We start from the raw sequence: 25502 nt of genomic DNA, 5'->3' as shown, positions 1-25502 counted from the left end.
TTTGTGTGTTTCTCTGCTTCCCTAAATATATGGACTATATTTATAATTTCTGTTGTAAGGTCCTTATCTGCTAATTTCATCATCTCTATTATTTCTGGGTCTGTTTCTATTGCTTGATTTTTCTTCTGGTTGTGGGTCATATATTCCTGCTTAATTGTTTGCTTGGTATATGCTTTTTCATCAATGAAATGTTTATCATTTAACGAGGAGTATAAGAAGAAGAAATAGGAGTTCTATCATGAAATTTCATCTTCATTTATACTTTTATATACATTCATGTATACTTTCACCAACTATAAAAAAAAGCAAAGAAAAGAAACTCTACTCATTAAGTTCTGTTTAGTTTGGAACTGAGATAGATCTAGGAGTGACTGAAGTAAATAGAAGTAAAAATTCCTTCTCAGTATCTAAGTAATCAACATAATCAATATATTATTTATATCTTCTTAGTATACTTCTTAGTATACTGGCTTCCTGGCATTGTCATTAAAACAAAATTAAGAAAACAAAACAAAACAACCAGAACATTTCTAAGAGTACCCTGAGTTAAATGTTAGACTGAAATGTTTTTGTTGTTTTTGTTACTGCTGTTTGTTTTTGTTTTTGTTTTTCGCTTTTGGAATACACAGGATGTTTCAGTATATTATGTTAAAGGACACTAGGAATTAGAAGTTGTGAGATTTTCTCAAATATACTGTGAGCATAGCCTCTAATATTAGCAACAAAATCCTTTTGTTGTTGTTTTTTTACCATCTAGCAATTTTCATAATGTGAAACACCCCATTCTTTCAAATTTTAGGTTATAAAAGTTAAGGTCCGTGTCTATGTAGCATTTGTCATACAGCATTAGTACAATACCACACACAATTAAGTGCTCAATATTGTTTTTTGATGAGCAAGAATAATAATGATTTTCTACACAAGATCTCTCCATCTCTATGGATAGAGAATGTGATGAGCATTTAAAGTTGATGTCACACATATATCTAAGATGTGAGAGATAGATACCTATATCTCTTAAGTCCTTATTTTTCAGTTCAAATTTAGTCACATTACTTTTTTCTCCCTTTTATTTTTCATAGTATTGCATACTTTCAGTCTAGCAAAAAGGAAAATATATTTTAACCCACTCTATTATTAACCTTTCAGATCTTATGTTAAAAATTTGGCCTATCCTTTGTCTTCTCTGTTAAAATTATTCATATAAACTCAGTTTTCCTTTTCTTATAACCCTATATCATAAGATTAAATAATTTATTTATTATTTTCATGAATTAATATGCAAGGAACAAACCCAGTCATCCATAAGAAGGCATACTAATAATTAAAAAAATAGAACAATTTAATTACACTTGTGCACATTAGGACATGACAAATTTTTAGAAAATTCTTATTCTTACAGAATTTCAGTTTTATCTTTCCTATTCCCACTCTGACCTCTTTACTTGTTTCTTTAATCATATACGCAAGTGTCCATCATGGAACTCATGGAACATTTGACCATATTGAATAGTGGTTAAGCTCACAACATATGGAGCTAGACTCACAAGTTGTGTGATTTTGGGTGCATTATATATATTTCTGTACCTCGGTTTCCTCTACTTTATAAAATAAGGACACTAACAGAACCTATTTCATGGGACGCCTGGGTGGCTCAGTTGGTTGGGCGACCAACTTCGGCTCAGGTCATGATCTTACAGTTTGTGAGTTCGAGCCTCACGTTGGGCTCAGTGCTGACAGCTCAGAGCCCGGAGCCTGCTTCAGATTCTGTGTGTCCCCCTCTCTCTACCTCCCCTGCTCATACTCTGTGTCTCTCTGTCTCTCCCTAATAAATAAATGTTAAAAAAAAAACAGTACCTATTTCATAGGATTAGAAAGATTAAATGTTGAAAATAATAGTGCCCACCTCATAGACTTGTAAAATGTTGTAATAATGTCTCACTCACAGTTATTAAACCTCCAATAAATGTTAGTTATTATTGTCATCATCAATAGCATCATAACCATTATCTCAAGAACCTTGAATCTCTTGGGAAGAACAAGAATAGACCTTTCTTATTCCATTTTGTGCACCTAGTGTAATTAGTATGAATTCAGTAAATATTTTTACTTTTCATAAATTGTGTTTGTTTGTTTTCTCCACCAATAAATGTTTAGAGGAATGGGATTTTGCTGGTGAGCCTTAGTCTTAGTCTTGGTTATCATTAACAGTAGAGATGATGTGAATTGACCTTGGATCTACAAATATTGCTCCTCTAGGATTCAATATGCAGTTGGATCTCTCTGTTGTCCTTTGCTTCCATCCCCAGACTCTGAGCATAAATTGATCTGATAATGTGTCCATTGCTATCATCTCCAGAAGCTACATGTTACCTAACAGGAGAGATTCCATCTCATTACAAAACAACTGAATGCCTTCTACTATACTACGCATGGGCTTCCCTCAGCCCTACACAGCCTCCTTAGTCAATACAGAGAACTCTCCCATATTGGGCTTGGACTTTCCCTGATGCATATGAACATAGATAATTCCTGTTGAATATGCTACATGAATGAGCTCCAGAGACAACCAAATGACTTATTTTCTAAACATACCAGTTCAGATTCAATAAAAGAAACAAGGGGACTAATAATAGAGAAACGTTTTATGCTCTGACCCACAGTGTGCAAGACCCTGATCTTAAAAACAGAATGTTTTAGGGGTACCTGGCTGGCTCAGGGGATAGAGCATGCAACTCTTGATCTTGGGGTTATAAGTTTGAGTCCCACATTGGGGGTTTAGATTACCTACAGATAAAATCTTAAAACAACAATACCCCAAAATATTTTAAGCTAAATATTCTAATATTAAATATTGAGACTATTTATCTTTTATGCTAAGTTCACGGATCATACTTTATTTTAAACTGTAAGCTATTAGCTGCCTCCATAGATTATGCAAAACTCTGTTAACTTAGATAATTCTTTGAAATTCCAGGCATAAATTCTTAAAGTAATGCATGGCTTGCAAACTTAAAAAAAGATCCCTCTGATTTCAAAGGTTGACAGACTTATAAGTAGGTGAAGCTTGTCTACTCAGTAGAAAAACATAGGGTAAAATTTGGGAGCAATGCTGAGTTAAAGGAGAAAATACATACCCTGTTTCATCCCTCTCCCCAATCACTGCAGCAAGGTGTGAATGATGTATGAAATGATAAATCCCTGGCCCAATGCACGGGAAGAATATAAATACTGCTCTGTAATCACTGCAGTGATGTGCCATTTGCTAAAATTTTCTGCTTAAGTGAGCCCAGAAAAACCTCCTATCATCTGCAAATCAAAAAAAGAAATCAACTCAAATGAAATTATATTATTTTACTATATACAACACTCCCCTCTTTTCCCTTTTTTTTCTAGTCCTAACATATTTATTGACTATTAGCCATACTTACCGACCATTAAGATACTTAAGTATTGCTGAGAAGTATGCCTAATGAAAAATGTTTAAAAATGTTTAAAAAAGAAGTGTCAAAACACATATATAACCCATAGGATATCAGAAGGATTTTCCATTCCAGAGTCAACCAGACCTGGGTTTGAATCTTGGTTTTGTTTGCATCTAGCTGTGTGATTTCATACATCTTTTTAACTTCTCTGAGCCTTAATCATTTTCCTTTGTGAGGCAGAGTTAATATGTACTCACAATGTGAAAATTAAGTTTGAAGATTAAATGAAATAATATAAGTCATAAAGCGCAATATTTGGCAAAGTAGAGTACCGGTAAAATTTGGGTCAATTTTTTCTTTTCCTTTCATGATGGAAGTACCTGTTATGTCATAGAAAGAATGCTACATTTTGAACTGGAAGTCTTGGATTTTCATCTTTCACTTTATAATTTATGAGGTAATTTTGTTGACCTGTTTGAATAGATATTAGCTAGTTTTTAAGGAAAATAGATATTAGTTTCATTCTATAAGAAAAATAAATGATAATGCATACATTAAAATGTTTAATAAGCAGCAGGCATTCATATTATAAATTGACATACTTGAATAAAAAATATATACATATATAATACCCAAGTTTCCATCAATCTGTTCTTTAGGGACATGAAAAACTATACTTGTTTTATTCTAAAATGATACCATGAGAATTTTGTTTCTTCTCAGTTTCTTCAAGGGCATATTTATTGGAAGTAACTCATAATAAACTGCAAGATGTCCTCAGAATGTGAAGGTTAAGGATAAGTATATTGGAATTGGACTCCAGGACACCCGGTTTTACATTTAAAATCAAGCTGTAATTTGTCTTTTCAATCTTGGTTCTCTCTGTACTTTTCAGCTGCCCTAATTAGTTATGAAAGTTGATGTTGATGATTTACCTTATGTCAGACTACTTCTTCTCTTTGTATATACTGGGGGAAGTCACCTTTGAAAGAAAAATTCGGCTTAGGTCCCACTACATTACAAACAAGAGCTAATATTTTTGGAAATATTTAAAACCTTCTCCCAGTAGATAGTGTTTAGAAAGCAAACCAAAGCAGAGGAATTACCCCATGCCACTGATAAGAATCCACATCAAAGTGGTGCTTTCAAATGAGGTGACATTCCTATTCAAATGTATAGCTTCATATACATAAAAATTAGTTGATCACCAGAGGAAAATAATTTTTAAAATCTAATTCAACTCACTTAATAAGACCATGAGCCAAAGAAAATGAAAGATGTCAAGAAAAAGAGAAAATATATATCAGCCAATAACAGGTTTCATTTCCTACATAAAAAAAAAATTAATGCTCAGTAAGATTTGACAAGAGAATGAGGCCAATTCATTTTGATCCTGTGGCAATACTTTGAAGCTTACTTTTTAACCTAGTCTATTTTACATTTCCAGATGCTGTGAAAGGCAATGTATGCAGAAAGCAACACCAATGGGGATTTGGGTATTTCATTTTCCCCACTGTAGTAGTGATTTGGATCTTACTTTTTCTGAAAGCATCTTTAAAGAATTCTTCAGGCTGTCTGGAGAATGCTGGCTTGCAGAATTAAGCAGGAGGTCTGCATGGGTTGCTATCAGAGGTTGTAGTTGATTGATGTTGCTGAGAACTTCTTTTGCTTTGGCTGTGTTTTCAGGTGAATAGTAAATAAACTGGTATCCAGTACTGGAACAACAAAGATAAAGGCAAGTTACACAAAAAGTAGAAAGAATTTGCAGCTCTCAGTACCAGATGGCAAATGAGAAACAGAACTCCAAATAGCATGACTTCCTTTTGAACAGATAAGAACTATTCTAAGAGAACTTTATGATGTCCTAAGAGTTTTTCAGGTAAAATAACCAAGACAATTTTCAAGACCAAGATTTTTTTTGTAGTTTTTTTTTTTTGAAATTTTTAAATGTTTATTTATTTTTGAGAAAGAATGAGATGGAATGTGAGTAGGATAGGGGCAGAGAGAGAGAGAGGGAGACACAGAATCCGAAGCAAGCTCAAGGATTTTGAGCTGTCAGCACAGAGACTGATGTGGGCTCAAACTCATGAACCTTGAGATCATGACCTGAGCTGAAGTTGGACCCTTACCGACTGAGCCATCCAGGTGACCCTAAGATTTTTAAGTGAAATAAATTCAGTTCTGCTCAACTGCCAGGAAGATTCTTTATAATTACATATGTCAGGTATTAATATTCAAAACAAATTATTGTTAATCACTAGAAAACTTGAAGTCACATTAGTATCCAAGTGAGAAGTATAAGCCTTTATATTCAGGCCAATCTGAATATAAATCCTGGCTCTGCTCCCTTGTAGCTAGGTGATCTTAGGCAAGCTTCAGTTTCCTCTTCAGGAAATTAGGAATAAATATACAAAACTTCTAAGAGGTGGGTAAGACTGATCATAATTCATGTGAAATGCCTAAAATAGTGCCTGATACAGAGCAAGCATTCAATAACTACTACATATATTCCCCCCACCCCTGTGATACGTAGGGCAGGGTTAGTAAACTTTAATAGCTGAGAAATGGGGAAAAAACAAATTAATGCCAAGTGGGCATATGGAGAATTTTATTGGATAGAAAGATATTTATAGCATAAAAATTTCATTATGCTATTTTGTCTCTACCCATTTTGTTCCTAGTAGTTTCTCATTTAACTTGTAAAAAACAAAATTTAAAACTGATTACCAACTGAGGAATATCTGACTTTTATAATCATCATCTAAGAATTAGTCAAGCATACTATGGGGGTAAGGATTCCACAAAAGGAAGGAATCTTTGGATTAGGAAAGACCAAGGAGGCATTCCAGCAGGGAAAGAAATAAACCCAACAAATACTAGCCAAACAAGAAAAAAAAAAAAAGAGGGAAGTTCACAGAACTTGTTTGCATCCTCCGGCAGTCAACTGTCAAAGCACTTTTCATACATCCTGCATTCTGTGTTGAGTATTTATTATTTTCTTTACATTTACAAGTTAAATTGTTAAAATTCTCAGAATTCCATTTCTTATTTAGAAATATGAGAATCTGTTAGAAAAACTAACATCTTGGGAGCACTCTCCCTTTCCATTCACGCTAATAATTTTTAGGGGAAAGTACCAGTTTCTTCAGGAAGACAACACTCCTTTTGTAAACATATAATGACTATTCCTATCATTGATTGATTGATTGATTGATCTCAATGATTAAAAGAAAAATCCTTGGTTGCTTAGACTATTCAGAAGCTAGGACAAGAATTTGATGAGGGGTACATGTTTGTGAAGGCTAAGAAACACATCGCTAGTGTGTGTCACAGAAGAATTGGCTCTTAATTTTATACTAACAGACTTTTAAATTTCAGAAGTGAGAGTTTAAAAATAAAACATGACTTAACTACTTATTGTACATATTACAATGCAAATTAAAGCAAATGGTAAAGAACAATGGTGAGGAGGAGAAAGAAAACAGTTGTCCCTGCCAATTTTCTAGAACTCTTTCCAACTCATCTGATCTCACGCAGGAATGTGTTAAGACCTCTAACAAAAATCACGAACTGGGATGTCTCCCTTACTCATCTGTACTCAGATGCAATACAAAGTTCAATCCAAAACAATCCGTAGGAAATCAAACAACTCTGTGTTATTTTTGCAAAGAAAATGATTATCTTAAGATATTAGTGTGTCACCGGGATGGGGATGATGTTTGATACCCAGCACCTCTAACAGTGGAGAGAGACTTAACTATAGGCCTGACATGGAAAGCAATGTGTAGTAGCTGCTTGGTGGTCCCTTTACACAGATCTGCTCTTCTTTCATAATTTGCTTTCTGGTGTCATCTTCTGGGTACTGACAGGCCTCGCACGGCTTACCTCTTGGAAAGCAGAGCTCTGGAGGCCATGTGTAGACTTCCATCTTCTTCTTCACATAACTGTCCTCCCTGAGTGGGTCATTCTTACTTCTCCTAATTTACTCCCATGCATTCTTTTTGACTCCTGTCCCCAATGTCTCCCTTCTTTACTCATATCATACTTCCCTGCCAGTTCACTGTTACTTTATTGCTGAATGTTATCTAATTTCATTATTGTTTTCTACATATTTCTTGCTTTGCAAATTATTTTAGACTCTCCTCTCCAGTTGAGTCTACTACATACCTTTTCCAGATTTATTTCTCACATGTTCTTTCCACTATTACTAGTTCAGTGGTCCTTAAATTTGAGCAGGCATACAATTCACCTGCGGATGAGGAGAGGGTCTGGGCATTTGCTTAAAAAATGCAGATTTCCTGGCAACACTGAGATTCTCCCTCAGTGGGTTGTGGCATTTGTAAAAACCATCTCGGTGAAAATCCTGATGCAGAGACACAGCTGAGCACTTCTATTTTATTTTTTAAAAAGGTTTTATTTATTTAAGAGAGAGAGAGAGAGAAAGAGAGAGAGAGAACAGGGGAGGAGCAGAGAGAGAGGCAGAGAGAGAGAATCCCAAGCAAGCTTAGCACTATTAGCCCAGAGTCCAACTCGGGACTTGAAATCACAAACTGTGAGATGATGCCCTGAGCAGAAACCAAGAGTCAGATGCTCAACCCACTGAGCCACCCAGGCGCCCCAGCTGAGCACTTTTAGAGACACTGCTGCCATTGGTTTGGCTGTGAATCCCCTCTACACCCTTGACCTTGCTACACAGTGACCTTAATAATAAAGGTTCTTTTTCTTATTCTTAGTTCCGAGTTTCTTATTCTTAATTTATTCTAATTTCCATGATACCCTTTCCAAGGCTATCTTTGTACTCCGTCTTTATATCTAGCACCAGTTGTTTTGGTCCTTTCTCATTACCAGTGCTGCCTCCCCTCACTTTTCCCCACCATTCCTTCATCTTTTCCTTCCCAGCATACTGGCTTTCCTCATCCTTTCCTCCCCCAATCTCCCTGGTGGTAGGACATTATCATAACTCCTTCCCCCTCCTCATAAGTCAGTCTCCACTGGAGCAAAGTTACATAGCAGCTGTTGATGCTCCCAATTAGGTCACCTAATGATGAGCATCTTACCTACTGAGGCAGAAAGATTCATTTTCCACAATAAAAGCCAATGTTAATGTCCAGGGTGAAATACTATGGTATGGGAAAAAAAATATCGCCACCCACAAAATAATTTTAAGTATACATAAATTTCCTCTACCTATTCAGTGCCTTACTCTTTAAACATGTCATATATTTTAATAGTTATAGCTTTTTAAATGGGAAGTTATGAGTATAATTTAATTATCGAGATAAAAAGTATATAGCTAAACTCTATTTTATAGTGGTCTGAAATTGAAACTGAATCCAAACACTTGAATCAACTATCAATCAGACAAAACCAGAAGAAAGACAAAGTATGTGCTTGGACAAAAAATACTTTATGGGATGTAAGTGATATAGCAAATCATGGATAATGAAAATTGAAATTAATTTGGTAATATTTTTCTATTGATGAAACAGTGGACAAAAGTGCATTATCTGTATATAGACACATTTTAATATGTATCTATTTAATTATTATCAGTTTAATTAGAACACCTCCCCATAACTCATAGAGGCATGTACGTGTTGTTACCAGAGAAGTCATATTTGGGAGGTGTAAAGTAAAATAAAGCACTCAGTGAAATAACATTCATGTTCATAAACTCTAATTGCTAACCAAAATTCAACCAAAACAGGATCATATCCTCTTACGTTTATTCCACCTCGGTCGCTTTTTTGCTGGTCCTCCTCATCTCCCCACCTTGCAGTGTCGGCACCTTCCAAAGCTCACTTCTTAGGGCACTTCCTTTTTTTAGTCCTCAGGCCCTTCCTAAGTAATTTCATTTAATCTTGTGGTTTAAATACTTCAGTTGTGAAGATTCCCAAGTTCACATCTCTAGCCTAGACCTTTTTCCCTGAACTCTAATTAAAAACAAAAGCTCTCCTCTTGACAGCTCCAATTTATCATGTCCCAAACTGAACTCCCTATTTGCTCCTCATTCTCAATAACCAGCTCTTTCTACACGCTTCCCCATCTTAGTTCATGGCAAGTCCATTCGATGTGATGTATGTCTATTCTCTTCCTCTTTTACCTTTTTCTTTTTTTTTCTTTCCTTTTTTTTTCCCCTAGAAAATTTCTGCTATTTCCTTCAAAACATATGCAGAATTCTTGGGGCGCCTGAGTGGCTCAGTCGGTTAAGCGTCCGACTTCGGCTCAGGTCATGATCTCAGGGTCTGTGAGTTTGAGCCCCGTGTTGGGCTCTGTGCTGATGGCTCAGAGTCCGGAGCCTGCTTCGGATTCTGTGTCTCCCTCTCTCTCTGACCCTCCCCCATTCATGCTTTGTCTCTCTCTGTCTCAAAAATAAATTAACATTAAAAAAAAAAAAAGAATTCAATCACTTATTTCCACACTCATTGCAACATCCCTGGTGCAAGCCCCTATCATCTTCTACCTAAAAATTGGTTTTCCCATCTCTGCCCTTACTCTAAGACATTGAAATTCTGGGCTTATGCCTAGGGTTGAAGGAGGCAGGGGACAGGTGAGGAGAGAGAAATAAAGCAAGTGCTTCTTTAGCTTCCTGCCCACACCCAGATCCTGGGACTTGCTTTGCCACTTATCTGTGCCTTTCCTCCTCCATGCCCCTGCAACCTCCACTCCTTAACCCATTTGTCCAACCAAGCCACTATTTTGGTAAATAGAGTCGTGGAAGAGTATAGGTTAGAGATGATGAACAGTCAAGGAGAAAAAAAGGGAAGGAAAAGATCAGGGAAGAGAGGCAGAGGCAGAAGAGGATCAGGACTGAGGAACATAGGGGAAAATATGCTATACAATAATGTGCCTCTGCTCCTGTGGCAGAACTAAATCTCCAGAGAAAAACCTGAGGACTATTTCCACTTATTTTTTTTTCCCAACTCAAGCACTACTTGTAAAAAAACGATCTTTGAATTCAGAGGGAGGGATAGACATTCTCTCAGTTCTAACTGAGAAGAAAACTATGTGGATAATAAATGAAAATTTACACCTTAGTGCACTTGAATATATATACCCTTTTGGCTTCACAGGGTTTAACAATGTGCTTCATGAAATTGTAGAAGGTAAAAACATACCTCTCTGCTTTCCCCCATGCATCCTTTCCATTTTTTGATAGAATTATAACTTAGAGAAAAGAACTCTAAGGAAAATGGGATTTGATTTTGTTTGCCTCCTATGGACTTCACTTACATAATTAAATTAGTTACACGATCAAAGCTTAAATTAATGCTTATCTTTGAAACTACTCTTTTTAAAAAATATTAGTTTCATGGAAATTTTAGGATCATTGTTTTGAACAGTACACTTGATTCTGCCATTTATTACCTCTGTGACAGGTGATACTAATTAAGAGGAAAAAAAAATCCTACAATTCATTTCAGCTCAACTTACCTTCGAATGAAATTTGCCTATGGTCTCTGATTACAGTGGCTCCTACTATCCCACTTTTCAGTTTACGAGTTCTTATCTGCAATTTCTTAACCATTAAGACCTTTCTTTTTTTTTAATGTTTATTTATATTTGAGAAATAGCATGCATGTGTGGGGGGTGGGAGGAGATGAGAGGCAGAGAGAGAAGGAGACAGAGCATCTAAAGCCTGCCCTGTGCTGACAGCAGCAAGCCCAACCAGGGGCTCGAATCCAGGAACCGACTGAGCCAGTCGGGTGCCCCTAAGACCTCTTTTCTACATACAACCTTTCCTTAGCCCTATTCTTGCTCTAATAAAAATCTCCAGGGACTGTTATATGACCTTTAAATAAACACAGTCCAATGTGATTTCATTTCCTTCCATGGCTTATTTCCACTTATTCCTAAATATACTTGTCCTGATTCCTTTGCTAATTTCCAAGGGTCTGGTCACTTCTATTTGTGTCTAGTATGGCTTCCGGTATTTTCATGTTCACTCCTCTATGAAGGTGTAATGGAGTAATACCCAAATGAGGTCCCCCGATTCCCTTTCATCTCAAAAACTTTTCAACTCCATCCTGGACCTTATCCATTCACATGTCTTATACAGAGTAAGATAAGGTACCCAAATAGAAACCATTCTCAAATACACTGCACAAGTAAATGTTCCCTTGACTGCAAATTAGCATGAGGGGCCTTTTGGGGGTGATGAAAATGTCCTAAACATTAGAATGTGATGATGATTGCATAGATTTACTAAAAATCATTGAACTGTACATTTAAAATAGGTCAGTCCCAGGGTATGCAAATTACACTACATAAGCAGAGAGTTGAATGGTGGTTGCCAGGGCTAGAGGGAGAGGCAAATGGTGAGTTATTAGTCAAAGGGTACAAAGTTTTGGTTAGACAAGATGTCTAAGTTCTGGAGATATAATGTACAGCACCATGATTATAGTTAATAATACTGTATTGCATACTTGAAATTTGCTAAGAGGATAGATCTTAAGTGTTCTCACCACACATACACTAAAAGAAGACAAAGACAAAGATGCAGAAGAAGATGAAGATGAAGAAGAAGAAAAGAAAATAACTATGTGAGATGATGTGTAGATTAATTAACTTCATTGTGGTGATAATTTCACTATGTATATATATATCAAAACATCAAGTATTGTACTATATATATATTTATATATATAAATGTATATAGTACTATATATATTATATATATATAGTATAGTACAATATATATATTGTGCAGTACAATATATACCATACATAATATATACATATATGTATATATGTACATATACAATATACATATATATAATATAGTATATACAATATTATATACAATATACATATATATGTATATATATATATGTATATACAATATACAATATACGTCTATATTGTATATACAATATATGATGTACTATTGTATATATTGTATATATATATTGTATAATACAATATATATACAGGACATTATATATATATATATATAAATGTATACATGTGTGCACATATATATATATATATATGTATATATACACACACATAGTTTTTGTCAACTATACCTTAATAAAGCTGGGCATAAGTAAGCAAATATTTCCATAATATGATATTATAGTGTTAGTGATTATAATTCTGGGATAAGAATACAAGAAAGCAGAAAGTATATTTAAAAGCCATTTCATTTTTTTTCCCTGTTAAACCTAAAAAGATTTTTGTAGATGTTTCTAATAAAGCAAAAAATTTTATACTGTGAAATTTACACTAATAATGCAAATCTCTTTCATTTTAATAGTGAATAGTCATTGAGTCCACACTACAGGATTAGCATTATGCTAAATATGTAGAGATTATTTTATTTAATCTCGACAACTCTTTGAGGAACAAATTTTATTTCATCGTACAGATATGGAAGTTGAAGCTTGGGTAGGTTAAGTAACTTATCCTGGATCACACAACTAGTATGAATGGTAAAACCAACGTTTCATCCCCAGGTTTATTATCACAGTTCGAACTCTTAATTATGTTTTACTACCTCATGAACATGATTCGGGCTACTTTAAATTTGGAAAAAATTATAATAACTAACACAGGAAACATCTTTTCTTTGGTAACACAATGGTAGGTACAGCCTATAAATATTAAAATAAAATATAATTAAAGACATCCTCATCTTCTAATTAAAACAAAGCTCATTAGAGAAGATACATGATTCTATTTTATAAGACAGGTTAGACTAAAAAACGAATTTGAAAGTTATCTCACAATAAATTGCTTTCAACAAATATTTAATGACTGCTACTGTGTGTATGCATTGAGGAAGGCAAAAGGCCAGAGGTAGCCAGCAAGATAAATGGTGGATGAGCATGATGATACCAGTCCTCTAAATGCCACAAGCCAGGGGTGGTAGCTGAGAAGAAGAAACAGGGAATAAATAACTGCTTTACCTCAGTCTTCTTTCCACAAGACCTTGTAAGCTTAAATATCCTTTGGATAGCTATAGCTTCAGAGCTTGTTTACTAACTACTCAGTCCTATTGCTCTTAAACATTCTTGAGAGGTCAGACATTCATTTACAAGCAATGTCACATGGTATTGGGACAAAGGATGTCACATGGCATCTAACTTTCCATCTATTTTGTAGTTGGAGATTTTTTCCATGTCACCTAGTTTTCCACATTTTCTGGAAGGAGAAGTGGAAAAAGGTTTTACAGAGACATTTCACTCATTCTACAACTAAGTAAAAGAGAGGAGAGATAGAAAATAAAACTATCCTAAAAGAATTAGAGCTTTGTCTGCATCTATCAGCAACATTCTCAGTAAACTTACTATCCTTTCTAAAACATGTACCTGTACGTTTAGATTGATGTCCTCTGTGTATTTACAATTTCATGTTTTCTTTCAGGTATGTTTTTATATACATCTCTGCATACCTCATAATCCACACAGTAACTGAAATGCTACATAGTCACATCACTCTAGTGATGCAAAGAGTTTGCTTATTCATTCATTCAAGATGTTTCTTATATTTTACGATTATGAATAGAATCTATGATCGCCTTTGAAAATTTTATTTTTTTTCTTTCATTTTTTTTTGATTGTAGGTATATTCTTAAATAAGTGCTTCCTGAGGTATATTTGGGAGGGCTATGTATAGAGAACCAATAAAGCTAAAGTCTTAGAAATATGTTTTACTGACTACTTTACAGAGTAATTTTAGGCAGATTCAAACAGTAATCAATCTGAGGGTTAACCACTACACCAAGTCATGTATTTTTTGTAATTGTACAGGTAGAGTGATTTCCTTTTAAAAGTGTGTTCTCATTGAAGTCCATAAGGAGTTGAATGCACCAACTTTTTTTTTTTTTCCTTAAATTTCTATCTGATGGGCAGCAAAATCAATTCTGGAAAGGTCATTTATAACTTACATTATTAGCTAGAACTAACACTGTTCATTATTAAGAGCATTTCTTTTGTATCAAATACCTACTGATTGCATGATAGTGAATAAGCATGGAAGAAGAACCCAAAAGTGGGGACAGAAGTCCAATTTTCTAGCTCTGGTTCTGTCATTATCTGCATGGGTGATTTACTCTTTGGACTCCCATATTCTCATCAATAAAGTAAAGAGGAGAATTTGTGATCTCTGAGATTCCCTGTTGGTTCTAACATTTAAAAGATTCTTTAATCGGAAAAAAGGCACAGACTCAACAAAATGATTTTCTTGTTTCCCAAAACTTCTTTTCATATTGAATATATACAACTGACTTTATTAACTAAGCAATGGAAACAAATGGTTTATTTCCTCTACTCTTTTTCCCAGAAACTTTTGCATTTACCCAATTATATAAACCAGAGTACTAAGAATCCCTCAACCCTGCCTAGTCTCCCTCAAGTACTAATCCAGTTGGATTTAAATTCTTTACAAGTTTTCTTATTGCCATGGTCACCCATTCCTTCTCCTCATTAGTATTATAATGGAGTAATTATTTACCCTTCATTTTTTTCACACTTGGTTCAAAATACAAACCTGATCCTGTTAATCTTTAGACAAAAACCTGCCAGTGAGTCCCACAGCCTACAGTATGAACTGCCAGGACTTGATATTTGGCTCCTTCAGATTTGGGTCCTTTTCTGCCCACCCTTATATCATTTCTCTCTCTCTCTCTCTGTCTCTCATCCTCCCATGTCCCTCCTTCCCCTCTCTCTTGACTTCTCCCCTCCTCTCCCTCCTTTCCTCCCCTTTTCCTTCCCTCTCCTTCTCTCCCAGATTCCCTATGCTCTTGGAATTTTTGAGTCAAGGACAATGGATGACATCACCATACCCACCTGTGCCGTACAGAATCTTGGGAGTCTTTCTTGATGTCTCTGGATTTTTACCTCCCACTCCACACAAACACACAAAATCCAAACAATTGCTAAGCCCTCCCAAATATCTTGGTAACCAATCTCCTCTTCTGTATCTGTGCTGACATCACCCCAGGCCAAGCCATCTTTCTCCTCTACAAGATCATTGCAATAACTATGTATTCATACAAACCTCATGATGGGGGAGGACACTGGCATTGTTCAAAGTCCCATCTAATAAAGATTTTGCAAAAACAGTATTTTTCTCATGTTACACAAGCCAGTTTTGTGATTTTTCCATGACATAGATCCCATACATACTTTTTACTTTTTTTTCTAAGTTAGTACTTTCACTATAATTTTGCAAAGAATGAGATATTCTATAGTTAGCTTATAAAGCTCTGGAAAATATAGTGCTTTTTATTTTCTGGGAATTTACTTGTAGATGATTTTATTTTCTGCTGTTTTCTGCCTTTGAGACAATGGATATTGAATATCTAGACTAATAGAGAGCTTTATTTTATTATTTTTGAGAGGACAGTATGAGCAGGGGAGAGGGGCAGAGTTGGAGAGGGATGGAAGGAGGAAGGGAGGGAGGGAGAAAGAGAGAGAAAGAGAGAGAGAGAGAGAGACAGAGAGAGAGAGAGACAGAGAGAGAGAGACAGAGAGAGAAAGAGAGAGAATGTTAAGCAGACTCCATGCTTAAGGTAAACCCAATGCAGGGCTCAATCTCACTACCCTAGGATCATGACCTGAGCCAGAATCAAGAATTGGTAGGTCAAACGACTGAGCCACCCAGGCACCCCTAATAGAGAGCTTTAAAAATATGCTGAAAATTATTCAGTGTTTAACCTGAGTACAAAAGTTCTTCTTTGGATGAAATGCATACTAGTTGAAATTACCTAATAGTGCCATGATTTAATTTTTTTCAGTTTATGATGAAGGAGAAATGCAACTCCTGATTTACAGAAAATAAGTCCTTAAACCATATTATTTTTTCATATTTAGTTTTTAAAGAAAAGCTTCTCTCTGTAATTTGCTTATTAGAGTTCACATTTTATCTTTTAAGTCCCAATCTTTCTGTTGATTAACTTTTTCTTCCCAAATAAAACCAGAAGTCTTATTTTAGTAACTGTGAATTAAAACATTTAATTATAAAGTCAAATTATCTTCCTGAGAAATTGTGATGATATATTTTAAAAGTCTTTCCTTAAAATCTCAAGATTTTAACCACTCTTTCTCGCAATGTAATGATTTCAAAAGAAATCAGCCACATCAATAGTTCAAACAAAGAAAAAGGAGGGTGAGAAGTTCAGTGACTTTCTGAAAACCTCAAATTAAGATTGATGATGTATTTTATCATTTTAGACACTTTTCTCTTCACCAAATTTATTACCACTATAAATTCTAGGTCATTTAACAAACTTATTTTCATTTACAATTAAAGTCATTTCTTTAAAGGAAAGATTCAATTTTTAAGAATTCTGAACTGTCACACTACATACAGTGCTTCCTGCCTACACTTCAGATCACACTTGGCTTCACAAGCTTTTGGGTAGGTGACTGGAAAAATGTCACCAAGTAAAATGTTAAAGTCACTATTGCATTACAAATGTTGAATCAGATTTTAGGTTGGGCTATTTTTTACAAAATTTATCACCTATGTCCTTTCAGAACACATAAAAGTATATTTTGCCTTCCTAGTGAGGTGCAAACAAATGCAAACATTCTAAAATCTGAAAAATGGCTTTTTTTTAAAGAGAGAGAGATAGAGAACATGAGCAGTAGAGGGAGAGAGAGAATCCCAAGCAGGTTTCCATGTCCAGTGTGGAGTCCAAAGTTGGGCTGGATTTCTTGAACCGTGAGATCATAACCCAAGCCAAAATCAAGAGTTGGACGCTTAACTAACTGAGCCACCCAGGCAGCCCTAAAAATGGCTGTTTTTAAAGCTTATGACATATTTTCTACAAATATCTGTTTTGTATTTCTATTTCTGTTTCCTGACTCTATTTCTGTTTCCTGGTTCCACAAATATTCCCTATATTTCTGTTACCTGATGCAGTCACACTGATGTCTTCAGGCAGAGGAGAGATACTCCTATAACAGGCAATCAATCCTTCAACAACAAAAGTTAGTTCCTGAGGATACTGTCTGTGGTAAACTGGATACACTCAGTCCATGTCCTCATGGCACATACAGTCCAGAGGAGAAGGTAGACAATTAGGGATGATTGTACATGGGAGGCTTCAAGTAGAAGTGGTCTAGCCAAGGGGTCAAAGAAAGCTTGCAGGGGGCACTGAAAGTGAGCTAGCTCAGTCTGGCTCATATAAGGGGTGTGATAGACGAAAATTTAGAAGAAAGTGGGGTCAGATAACACATGAATATATCAGGCACCTTGAACTTTACACTTTAGGCAAGAAGCAGCTAATAAATATCCAACATTATGAAACCACAAGATTGTATTTGCCTTTTAGAAACGTTACTCCAACCAAGGTGAGAAAAATGGATTGGATGAGAGTCAACCTGGAGAGAGAATGATTAAGAGATTTGGTGGTAGAATATTTAAAACATGGTGATTCCATGGGTTAGAGTTACCATAACCCATAATTTATTATTGAAATACATGCTTTCCTGAAAAATAAGAAGGTAGAACTGATAGTACTGATTTTATTTTACTTTATTTTATTAGTTTTTGGAAGTGGAAGCAAAGGAAGAAAAATAGTCAAGGATTTCCTCTTTCTAGGTTGAACATCTAGGTGAATGGTGCTGACTTTTATTTAGAAAAGATATTCTCAAGAGAAGTTTGAGGGAAAGGGATTGAGGGATGATTGAATATGTTGACATTGAAGTATTTGGATGATAACCATTAATGCAGAACTGTCTTCTAGATGGTTCTAAATGTATGTCTGGACTCATGCGCCAAACCTGGGCTTAACACAGACATGGTGTCCGAAGCCCAGTGCTTGAGAATATGTGGGCAATTAGGCATTTTATGCACATTGACACAACTTTTTTTGGAAAACAACATGGCAGCATCTCTAAAATTTAACCACCTCAACTAAGAACTTTTAGGAGTTTATCAAAAAGAAATACAAATTTTCAGGGATATAAAATAAGGGTGTACCTTGTAGACGCAGGTGGTTATAGCAAAAAGTGGAAATAATCTCAATGACCATCAATATTGAATTGGTTAGATAATAATGCTGCATTCAATAAATAAAATCCTACATAGCTTTTAGAAAAAAATGAGATCTACGTGAACTGAAATGAAGCATTGTGAAAACATTTTTCTGAGTGAAAATATACCTGTTTATATATTTTTCATTAGAATAGCTAATATCTATTAGGTTCTCATTATGTGCCAGGTACTGTTAGAAAATGTTTGGTGTATATGAAGTCATCAAATCTTGAGAACAACCCTATGAGCCAAGCAACATTTCCACACCACAACTGAGGAAACTTAGTTATACTGAGGTGAGGCAATTTGACTAATGTTACAAAGCTACTAAGTGCCCAAACCATGATTTAATCTATAAAGGGACTGGAGTCTATGAATTGTCTGAAATGAAAGTTTCTGCCTTAACCCAGAATGGGGGTCAGAAAAATAAAACTTAGTTATGGAAAAGTCAAGAACATTACATTCCCATGAACCTGAGTTTGTGGACTGAGTCATAGCCATTGATAATTCAACTGGTTGGATGTCTAGAAGAAATTACACAGGGAAACACACTTACTGTTCCAATTGGTTTATTCTAGGGAGAGATAAGGGAAAAGGTAGGCTTTTCACTTTATATGCTTCTTTATTCTCTGAATTTGTGTGCTACAAGCAAATTTTATTTTTCTATAGTTAAAAAGAGAATAAAGAAGGGAAACGCTGCATTACAAATTCATTTAGGATCGTATGCAAGTTAAAAAACCCTTTTATTTCCTCGTGTCACACGTAGTTTAATGCCTTGCAAGCCTAATCATTTAGTTTGTTCAGTATGTTCAAGTCTCAACATGACTATTTATTTAAACACATTTTATTTTCTTGTTATTCCAAGCTATAAATGTGTGAGAGATAAAACCCACTTACTCTTTAAGATTTGATGTTGTTGTACAAGGAGCTGGCTACATGCGGGGAAATGCACATGGAGAAGAAAAACCTGGTACATAGTTTTGGCAGACCTAGCTTTCTATTTGCTCAAATATGAACTGAGCAGAGAGCTAAGAGTGGCTGAGGAAGACTAAATCATAGGTGGAAGAAAATATACCCTCAAGGAATCAAATTATAATCTGCACAAAGAATGAAATTGTTATCTCCTTGAAAATAACATATTGCTGGTTGCTGGTTCAAAAGAAAAAAAATAATGGATAGGGCTTTTATTAACACCTACTCTTCATTTCCACAGGGCCTGTGTGATTTAAAGTGTTGTGTGTGTGTGTGTGTGTGTGTGTGTGTATGTGTGTGTGATATAAAGTATTTTTTCCAAAAGGAAAGAAAATGCATTTGGAAGTGAACAGAACATGAATTTTAGCTATAACCTATAATAGTGATATTTTATTTTATTTTATTTTATTTTATTTTATTTTAGTTTAGTTTAGTTTAGTTTAGTTTAGTTTAGTTTATTTATTTGGAGAAGGAGAGAGAAACTGGGGGAGGGGCAGAGAGAGAAGGAGAGAGAATCCCAACCAGGCTCTGCATTGTTGGTGCAAAGCCCAATGGGGAGTCCAAACCCACAAACCATGAGATCATGACCTGGGCCAAAATCAAGTCAGACACTCAATGACACCACCAAGGTGCTCCTATAAGACTGATATTTTAAATAGACTAGCTTTGCTGGATTGGGCACGACTTCCAAAGAACCACAAACACATAGATATTTTTTTTTTTCACTGTAGAACATTCATTTAATGTCCACAGAAGAATTAGCCATCTTAAGCCGTTTTGAATTTTTAAGTTCATAATAGAAAAAAAATAAAGCTGTAAATTACATGTGGGAAAACAAACTAGAAGAGACCATACCAGTATGCCACCAGTAACTGTCTTGTTGAGGAGGGAGATTATAAGTAATTTTACTCTTTCTTTTGACTTTTCTATACTTTCCAAAAAAAATACACTCAAACAGCAAATAATCCAATTAAAAATAGGCAGAGTATACAAACAGACATTTCTCCAAAGAAGATATATAGATGGCCAACAGACACATGAGAAGACCCTCAATATCAGTCATCATCAGGGAAATGCAAATCAAAACCACAATGAGCTATCACCTCACACCCGTAAGAATGGCTAAAATTGAAACACAAGAAACAGTAAGTGTAGATGAGGATGTGGAGAAAAAGGAATCCTCTTGCATTGTTGGTGGGAATGCAAACTGGTGCAGCCATTGTGTAAAACAATATGGAAGTTCCTCAGAAAGTTAAAAATAGAACTACCCTATGAACCAGTAATTGCACTACTCAGTATTTATCCAAAGAATACAAAAATACTAATTCAAAAATACTAATTCAATACTAATACAAATTCATGCATGCACCCCTATGTTTATAGCAGCATTATTTTTAGTAGCCAAATTATAGAAGCAGCCCAAGTGTCCATCTAGAGATGAATGGATAAGGAAGATGTGATATATTCATACAATGGACTATTATTCAGCCATAAAGAAGAATGAAATCTTGCTTTTCCAATGACACGGTTGATGCTAGAGTATAATGCTAAGTGAAATAAGTCAGTCAGAGAAGGGCAAATTCCTATGGTTTCATTTGTACGTGGAATTTAAGGAACAAAACAGATGAGCAAAGGAAAAGAGAGAGAGAGAGAGAGACAGAGAGAGAGAGACAGAGAGAGAGGGAAACCAAGAAACAGATTCTTAACTATAGAGACCAAACTGATGGTTACAGAAGGGGATGTGGTTAGGGGGATGGGTGAAATAGGTGACAGGCATTAAGGAGTGCACTTGCCATGATGAGCACCAGGGAGATGTATGAAAGTGTTGATTCAGTATATTGTACACTTGAAACTAATATTACACTGTATGTTAAATATTATCAGTAGAAAGTATTTTTAAAAATCTCTATTATTGAGGGGCACCTGGGTGGCTCAGTCGGTTAAGCATCCGACTTCAGCTCAGGTCATAATTCCACATCTCGTGAGTTCAAACTTTGCATCGGGCTCCCTGCTGTCAACACAGAGCCCACTTTGGATTCTTTGTTTCCTCTCTCTCTGTCCATCCCCCACTAGTGTTCTCTCTGTCTCTCTCTCTCTTTCTGTCTCTGTCTCTTTCTCTCTCAAATAGAAATAAATATTTAAAAAATACATATACACTATTGAAAGATCCAAAATGCTACTGAAAAGACATACGGCATGATCTCTTGGTGCTTACAAAATACTAAACAGATCACACAGTTGTGATCTCAGACTAAACTGCTCTGCTAGTGAGTGACAAGACAAATTTCTAGAAGAAATCCAGAGATCAAACTAGAGACAGAGAAAGAGCTTCAGTAGGAAAAAAATAACTAGAGACAGAGAATCAGCTTCGGTAGGAAAAATATAATAATTGGCTCCCTAAATCAAATCACATATGCAGTCTTATTACTTTCATTGAATATATTTGAATCACTCATTCTTTCATAAAAAAAAATAAGAATCTCAGTCTTCGTAACTGCTTCCTAGTCTGCTCAGTTAGTGGAGAGAATACAAAAAGGGATGAGTTGGAAAACTCAGACAGATTTGCTTAGACATCTCAGCTCTACATTACTAACTAAAAATGTTGCTTTATGTTTTATCTCCACAAATTAAGTAGCGTAAGAAGAATATGTATCAAAGGTAGTGGTATGAAATTCTGCATCCAGTTCTCCCATTTCTGGTTTATTGAATGCCTGCTATACTGGAGGCTACACAGAGCTTCCTTTCCTACTGCAATATTTTTCTTTTTACCCAAGCAGTCTCCTATCTATAATAGAGAATGAGGAAATACCTATTTGTATTTCTCCTTGTAACAGGAAAGTTTTCCTCAGAGTTTTTGCCATATGATTACATAGCCATTGATCTCTTAAAGGTAAGACTGATTTGTGTAACTCTTTGCATTAATATTCTGCTTTCCTTCAGAACATTTCCCTAAATTCTAGTACAGGCTCAGCTTGTTGTAGGCTCAAGGAGAATCTACAATATTCCTGTCAGTAAAATTTTAGTTCATTTTCTTTATGACTTTTCCAAGTGATTTTTTTTCTCTCTTCTGTTTGAAATTGTGGGGTAGTAACTACTGATTTTGGGCACCTGGAATGACAGACTGGGGGGAGGGGTGGAAAGACCAAAGCACTTCCTCCTCCAGGCAGGCATGTGACATTAAGTCATTTGCAGGGAGTTGGTTCTGAATGCTCCAAATGAATAGGCAGATCACAGGGAATTAATATTCTCAAACAAGAGTTGACACTGCCCTTCACTGGTACTTTTTCTTCTTTATAAAGGCTCTTGGTTTTCATGAGTTACTTTTCATTTTAAGGAAAGGTTTATGCTTTTAGGTCATCATCCTACTCAAAGCTCTCGCTGAGTCTGAAATTCCTGCTGAAATCAGAAATGATCAAAGCAGGCAATATGCGTGGTTGTGGCAATTCCCCCCTTTCTTTTAAACAATAACAAAAGGAAAAAATGATCATATTTTGAGGGAGGAATCCACAAGTTTTAAGTAGCTTCCAGATACATCACTGATTCCAGGGACATGTAGATGTTTGATGTAACTATTTTTTTTTTAATTTTTTTTTTCAACGTTTATTTATTTTTGGGACAGAGAGAGGCAGAGCATGAACGGGGGAGGGGCAGAGAGAGAGGGAGACACAGAATCGGAAACAGGCTCCAGGCTGATCGTGACCTGGCTGAAGTCGGACGCTTAACCGACTGCGCCACCCAGGCGCCCCTGATGTAACTATTTTTTTTTTTTATTTTTTTTTTTTTTATTTTTTATTTTTTTTCAACGTTTATTTATTTTTGGGACAGAGAGAGACAGAGCATGAACAGGGGAGGGACAGAGAGAGAGGGAGACACAGAATCGGAAACAGGCTCCAGGCTCTGAGCCATCAGCCCAGAGCCCGACGCGGGGCTCGAACTCACGGAGCGCGAGATCGTGACCTGGCTGAAGTCGGACGCTTAACCGACTGCGCCACCCAGGCGCCCCTGATGTAACTATTAAAGACAATGCCTTACACATCCTAATTCTGGTCTTTAAAAAAAAAATGTGCAATTAGGCTTTTGGCTCATATAAATCTCCTGTTTACAGCATGAAAACCCTTATAATATGCTCAATTTTACTTGTTTGCATGTTACTTCAGCCCAAGTTGTCTCAAATCAAAATTATTATAGCTCCCATCTTTGCTTCTGTTTCGTAACTGTTTAGTGAGCTCAGGATTCTTTAAACACAAAGCTCTAGTATGCAAGTTGTAATATTTTTCTTATTTCAACAAATACTACTTTGCATAGGTTTTCTTTCCTCCTGCTACATATCAGTTGAGGTTCTATACATTTTTCAAGTTCATTTCATCTGTGTCACTATTCTTGTTTCTATTCTCCACACCCTTCCTCAGCCTCAGTGGTGCTCAACTCTAGCTACACATTTGTCTTACCTGGGAAGCTTGTAAAACATACCAATACCTGGGCTACATTCCCAGGACTTTCACTTAATTGGTCTGGGGTGCTATCTTGCCATAGATAAAATCTTTTAATTTTTAAAAAAATGCTTTTTTTTTAATTTTTGAGGCAGAGACAGAGACAGAGAGACAGAGTGTGAGCAGGAGAGGGGCAGAGAGAGAGGGAGACACAGAATCTGAAGCAGGCCCCAGGCTCTGAGTTGTCAGCACAGAGCCTATGTGGGGCTGGACCTCATGAACTAGAAGATCATGACCTGAGCCAAAGTCGGACACTTAATCAACTGAGCCACCCAGGGACTCCTAGATAAAATCTTTTGTTTATTTATTTTTAATTTTTTTAATGTTTATCTATTTTTGAGACACAGAGAGACATAGTACAGGTAGGAGAGGGGCAGAGAGAGAGGGAGACAGAATCTGAAGCAGGCTCCAGGCTCTGAGCTGTCAGTACAGAGTCCGACACGGGGCTTGAACTCAAGAACCGTGAGATAACAAACTGAGCTGAATTTAGACACTTAACCGACTGAGCCACCCAGGCACCCCTAGATAAAATCTTTTAAAGCTCCAAAGAGAATTGTAATATGCAACAAGGTTGATAACCCCTGCTCCATATGTATTATGATTATTTGTGAGACTTGATCTCCCACTTGAATTTTCAGCAGCTTAAATCAGAGACTGTATCTGATTCATGTGTGAATTCCAATGCCTGCTGAATTTGAACCTGCATGCCATGTACTCTGTGGGGCACATTAGAAGATCCAAATTTTAAGAGGACATCAACTTTTCATTAAGGAAATCACAAACTGTTATGGAATATCAGAAAAGAACAAACCTAATACATCATAACTGTGACCTAATAAAGCTATAAGGAGATTAAAAATAATATATTAGGATAGAGAGTCAAATCAACTTGAAAATTAGAAAGACATAACAGAGAAGGTAGAACCTTAGGATGGACGATGTGTGGAAGTTTGAATAGGTTCATGTATATGGTTTTGACAGAAAGAAACAGAAAATAATGGGGAGATGAAAACAGAAGAATTTCTTGTACAAGGGAACAGAATAAGGAGATAAGAGGTGGGAAAGTATGAAGTCCTTCAGGGGAACAGTTTGTATAGCATTTAGGAAGAGCAGAAAGTTGGTGGGGTGAGATCATGCTGGCTTTGAATACGCAATGGATGGGCATGGACTCCTTGAAGGATTCTGATCAGAGGAATAATATACTCAGATATTTGTGCTTTAAAAAGACCACTCTTCCTGGGGCGCCTGGGTGGCTCGGTCGGTTAAGCGTCCGACTTTGGCTCAGGTCATGATCTCATTGTTTGTGGGTTCGAGCCCTGCATTGGGCTCTGTGCAGACAGCTCGGAGCCCGGAGCCTGCTTCTGATTCTGTGTCTCCCTCTCTCTGCCCCTCCCCTGTTCATGCTGTCTCTCTCTGTCTCTCAAAAAGAAATACATGCAAAAAAAAGTTAAAGAAAAAAGACCATTCTTCCTAATTATCTTGTAGCCTTTATTTATTTAAAAAAAATGTTAATGTTTATTTATTATTGAGAGAGAGAGAGAGACAGAGCATGAGCAGGGGAGGGGCAGAGAGAGAGGGAGACGCAGAATCCGAAGCAGGCTCCAGGCTCTGAGCTGGCAGCACAGAG

General features: G+C 36.1%; 1 protein-coding gene across 11 annotated transcripts in view; it reads right to left on the bottom strand.

Moving 5' to 3' along the window:
- The window catches only part of INPP4B (inositol polyphosphate-4-phosphatase type II B), a 764537-nt gene that overhangs the window by 132189 nt on the left and 606846 nt on the right, over positions 1-25502 (bottom strand). For all 11 annotated transcript variants that reach the window (XM_045055824.1, XM_019828926.3, XM_045055818.1 and 8 more), the window contains one exon: positions 4963-5140. In XM_045055824.1, coding sequence (XP_044911759.1) covers positions 4963-5140 — 178 coding nt within the window. The remainder of the gene's footprint in view (positions 1-4962; positions 5141-25502) is intronic.

Source organism: Felis catus, chromosome B1 (assembly GCF_018350175.1).
Source record: "Felis catus isolate Fca126 chromosome B1, F.catus_Fca126_mat1.0, whole genome shotgun sequence".
NCBI lineage: Eukaryota > Metazoa > Chordata > Mammalia > Carnivora > Felidae > Felis > Felis catus.
This window is presented reverse-complemented; position numbering and strand designations above follow the sequence as displayed.